We start from the raw sequence: 4615 nt of genomic DNA, 5'->3' as shown, positions 1-4615 counted from the left end.
TCAAGTCGCAAGCATCAGGACCCTTTTATTCTTTCTTCCCCATCTTATATACCCTTTCAGGAGGAACAAACAAAATTGTTTACCAAGCACCCAGGGTCAAGGAATGGTCAGCATGCCCCAGGAAGCCACATCTGCCAAACCACGAGATGTACCAAACAGCAAAACATCCACAGAACAGCCTGACCTCAGCGCACTCAGAACATGGGAGGTGGGGGCAATCTTAGAGGGTCAGAGCCTTTCTGATCCCAACATCTCCTCCCTTTTATTTATTTAAGCAGCACCTGTCTTAGGTCAACCCGGTAGCATGAACTTACCCGTCATAGGAAAGTGCCCTCCATACTTCCTGTCTTAGGCGCCCATGCTATCCTAGGAAGTTCCCCGTCTCTGGTTACTGTTTATCAAGCTTCTGAGTGGATTCAGTGTGTGCTGAGACAGCTAGCAGGGCCTGTCGGGTGACCCTGCATGAGTGGTGAATTGCGTTTTAAGTTGGCAGAGGGCCCAGAAGCATGCCCAAATTCTAAGACATCCTAGGATTGCCATAGCAAGCGATCTTGACCATTTTTGAAACCAGCCTCCAACCTGGGCCACCCAACCCCACCATCCAATATCCGAAATTGGAACAACTCTGGCATCATCAATGGCCTGTATGGCATGAAAAAGCTGCACAGCAAAATCCACAAATGTCATACCCAAGGACCCTGTACATACCCACTCAGCCTCCAAACTTCATGAGAGGCATCAACAACCCTCCCCAGGGTCACACACATAGATATGTACATCTGAGAGCAGGTTGAATGTTGTTGAGTCCATAACAAATCTAATTGTTCTTGTACCAACACCATCTGTTGATTAAGTGTTGGCAGTCCAGAATGTACATGTCCATTTATCTGATTTTGAATGTCCAAAGCATTAGAGACTCTTTTCACCACATCAGCTTGCCGGGTCTGTTGAGAAAGGGCAATTCCTGCAGTAGCGGCAGCAACAGCAGAAACAGCAACAGTAACAATGGACACAGTGATTCCAAAACCTCTTTTTGTTCTATGCAATTGGACAGGAAACTGGGAAGATGCTTCCATCGGCATCAGAATGGCAGCAGGAATTCTTCATAATTAATGCATTATCTTCATCAAGCCAGCAACTACTAAGGCTGCAATTCTGATCAGAACCATTTTAATAAAGCACCCCTCCCGCCCCAGTATCATTCCACACCCCAAAAAGGAAAGGAGCTAACAAATAGGGAAAGGAAGAAATGCTAAAATTTTTCCCAGAAGAATAATTAACGTTAACAGACTCCTCAAAAGTCAGGATGATATGGAGTAGAATCATTAAAGTTTTATCCATAGGTATACGAGCCAACGTATGGCCCGTAGTCCAATTACTAGTATAAATAGAAGGAAAATGGGGCTATGTATCCCCACAGGCATCAGAACTGGGGGATTTTTTTTACCAGACTCTAATACACCGTCTCTGGCTTCACTTGATACATCAGAAGCAGCATTTCTCATCTGTCTCTATGGCCGGGAATGCATGGGCACCTGAACTTTGGAAGGCTACTCCTGGACACTCTTTTACATTTGGCTATTTCCAATCCTCCTCCTCATAGGCCAGAGGTAGAGGTGGCGCAGACGGCTGAGTGCCGACAGCATCCTCTTTGCCTGAACTGACTTTTGGTGTCACTTTACATTGTTTTAATTTTTTCTTTAACTTCTTGGCTCGCTCTAATCTCTCCTCCTCCGAGTCCTCTCCTTCTGATTCTGACAACTCGGTGTCTGTGCCCCATAACACATCTGATTTCTCATCAACAGCACTTACAGATTTCTTAGTTTCTTCCTCTTGAACCTCATTAAAAAGTCTAGTAGCCTCAGCTAAATGTTCTTGTACTTTAACTTTCTCTGTTAGCAAGGCATCTTTAACTAATCTCCATAAGGAAAACGTAGCTATAGGTAAGTTATCTGGGCCCCTCTCATGAAGGGCCTTTGTAAGTCCTGTTTCACTTGTTCCCAGTCAGGGATATTCAATCCCCCTCCAGTTAAAAACCAAGGACTGACTTCTGCAACCATTGTGACAAATGTGGCTGCGGTACTTCGCTTAATTTCTGTTCCTTGCTGTTTTAAAACCTTAGTGATCTCAGTGGCCATGTGAGATTTACTTGTAGCGTTCCCCATGGTACGTACCTTACCTTAATTACTCGTATCCCCAATTCACTCCATTTGCTAGCCCAGAAGCGACCCCGTCCTTCAAACCTCTCTTTCCAGGTCTTGGTGAGATCTCCACTTTCCGCGTCTGCACCGCAATTGGGCCTGAAACCTGGCGAGGGAAGTCGGGATGAACACAGCACACACCAGTCAAGTTGCAAGCATCAGGACTCTTTATTCTTTCTTCCCCATCTTATATACCCTTTCAGGAGGAACAAACAAAATTGTTTACCAGGCACCCAGGGTCAAGGAATGGTCAGCATGCCCCAGGAAGCCACATCTGCCAAACCACGAGATGTACCAAACACAAAACATCCCCAGAACAGCCTGACCTCAGCGCACTCAGAACATGGGAGGTGGGGGCAATCTTAGAGGGGTCAGAGCCATTCTGATCTCAACAGTAAAGGAGGTTCTAGAATTCCTATTAGAGTACCGAATAGAGATGTGTCCAGAGTGGAGACATTACCCCTGGAGGGTAATCCAAGGGACCTCGTGTGCACTGGGATGTCTGGATAGAGATGTTTGTGATCACCCACTGTACAAACATATTTGAAGCACCTACTTACTGTATGAGGGTGAATTCATAATTCTGAGGGCAGACAGGACTTCTAGGCGATGGACTTGGATTCCTCTCCAGGTATCAATGTCCCCCTAGAGGTCTTTTGGATGGGGACCTGGGACTCTACAGGTGACGTCCTTCCTGGTCTCCTCCAGGTATGCATACTTCTACCCTGATTGTGAAGAGGATGAAGAAGTTATGGAGTAAGTGGGCTTTGCAGCAAGAGAAAGGCCTTGGCTCTCCAGAGTCGGGTCATTTGGGTTCTAAGGGTCAGGGATGACCGATGCTTGGGTCTCAGACTCCTGCTTTCTACCATACTGATGTCAGAGTATTTCCTGGAGAGTGAGAAGAATTGCATGGGCAGGGTCCTTGCTAGTGGGAATATGGAGGATCCTGTGACCTCTGGTGCCCCATTGAAACTCTACCGTGATCTTAACCCATGTCATCCAGGCCTGGTCAGCTGTGCTCAGTTACAGCCTGAGAAAGGGGTGTGTGGAGCTTCCTGTTCACATGGACCTCACAGCCCTGCTCACTGTGCTCATTTGCATAAGGGCTGGAGATCTTCTACCTTGCAGTCTCACATGCACGGAGCCTTGAGAGGGGCAGCAAAGAAGAGTCCAGGCCACTGACTGTGCTGTCTGTCTCCTAACCCAGCACCATCTCCACCTTCCTGGATATACGGATTGAGAAGTTCCCTGAGGATTTTTGCCAGCCATCAGACCTGTCCATTCTGAAACAAGTGAAGAACTACTTGATTGTCAACATTCCCCATTCAGATGTTCTCAACCGTTTCAATGAACTCCTGACCCAGCTGCAGACAGAGGTGGCCAGTGACTCAGAGGCCAGCACTGAGGAAGCCTCAGGTAGGTGCTTGACACCCTGTCAGGAGGTTCAGTACCTGGAGAGCTGGGGGGATCCTTGAGAGGCTCCTCTTTGCAGGAGCTGTTACTGGACTCTAGCCTGGGCACATGTCCTTTTATAGAATACAGTCTGGGATTCCAGGCCAACATGGCCTCTTCTGTATTTGGAAAGGCTGAGAAGGAGGTCTCATCCTGGGCATGTTGTCTCCTCCTGCACTCCACTTCCTCTTCCCCTTCTAGATATGCCTGCATCAGCCTCACATCTTTAGATCTGGGGAGCCACACATGCACAGATCTGGAGCTTGAGGTCTGTTAACCAACAACAAAGACAGCTACACCAGAGCTGGAGACCACAACACTCAGCAGAAGTTTCTGTGACTCCTGTGAGATGTGGCAGCAGCAGTTGGGTCACCACGCGGGTTAGCAGCTGTGGATACCGAGTGTCAGCATGTCAGCAGATGCTGCAGCTTTTGCACATCTGACTTTGCTGCAGTGCGTCTACCTCCCCAGGGAACGGCCCTGCCACCCGTTTCCCTTCTGCTGAACCATCAGCACCTGCTCTGCAGACAGCACCAGTTCTGTGTTCCCCACAGAATCCCTCCTGGATTTGAACCCCCAGCCTTCTCAGCCCCACAGCCAGCCTCCCCAACCCGAGTAACTGTTTTTATTGTTCTAGTTATTTTCGATATTGTATTAGTTTAAGTATTGGTTTTAATAAATTGTTCGTTGGTTTTTCATTGTCTAAGTTGTGGTTTTGATGTCCCCTCAGCATGCTTGTACAGGGCCTAGCAGTTTCCCTAAGCAGACCACACTGGTTCCGTGAGGGCCTACATAGAGACAGACCATCCTGGAGAAAGGGAGGCAAAGCCACTGCCTTGACAGAGACCAGGTGAATGCCTGAGAGAGGTGCTAGAACTACAGATAGTTGTGGCTGGCTGCCATTTGCTGGGGTCCTAAGAGCTAGGCCATGTGCTTAGAGGTCAGGCTGACCAGGTGTCCTT

The 4615-nt window shown here is 48.0% G+C and overlaps 1 protein-coding gene and 1 long non-coding RNA gene across 5 annotated transcripts; one reads left to right on the top strand and one right to left on the bottom strand.

The window, feature by feature from the left end:
• LOC143273126 (uncharacterized) lies at positions 1–2899 on the bottom strand. Of its 2 annotated transcripts, none has more exons than XR_013051042.1 (2): positions 2762–2899; positions 1–2307 (listed from the first exon to the last, which is right to left on the bottom strand). It is a non-coding gene; the product is annotated as an uncharacterized LOC143273126 (long non-coding RNA). The 2 variants fall into 2 exon arrangements; XR_013051041.1 differs by lacking the exon at positions 2762–2899 and adding an exon at positions 2428–2659.
• LOC143273125 (ral guanine nucleotide dissociation stimulator-like) lies at positions 2607–4340 on the top strand. 3 transcript variants are annotated; one of them, XM_076571512.1, is made up of 4 exons: positions 2607–2832; positions 2910–2957; positions 3409–3617; positions 3855–4340. In XM_076571512.1, the coding sequence occupies exons 2-4, from the start codon at positions 2953–2955 to the stop codon at positions 3881–3883; spliced, it is 243 nt and encodes an 80-aa protein (XP_076427627.1). In that variant the 5' UTR covers positions 2607–2832; positions 2910–2952; the 3' UTR covers positions 3884–4340. The 3 variants fall into 3 exon arrangements, 2 of the variants coding, with proteins under 2 accessions (XP_076427627.1, XP_076427626.1); XR_013051040.1 differs by lacking the exon at positions 2910–2957 and having other exon boundaries at positions 2770–2909; XM_076571511.1 differs by having other exon boundaries at positions 2825–2957.
• The last annotated feature ends 275 nt before the right edge of the window (positions 4341–4615 follow it).

This window comes from Peromyscus maniculatus, chromosome 5, assembly GCF_049852395.1.
Source record: "Peromyscus maniculatus bairdii isolate BWxNUB_F1_BW_parent chromosome 5, HU_Pman_BW_mat_3.1, whole genome shotgun sequence".
Taxonomy (NCBI): domain Eukaryota; kingdom Metazoa; phylum Chordata; class Mammalia; order Rodentia; family Cricetidae; genus Peromyscus; species Peromyscus maniculatus.
This window is presented reverse-complemented; position numbering and strand designations above follow the sequence as displayed.

Coding starts and splice junctions, on each gene's coding strand:
- LOC143273125 (XM_076571512.1), top strand. Junction 3,618..3,854: donor CAGCACTGAGGAAGCCTCAG/GTAGGTGCTTGA, acceptor TTCCCCTTCTAG/ATATGCCTGCATCAGCCTCA.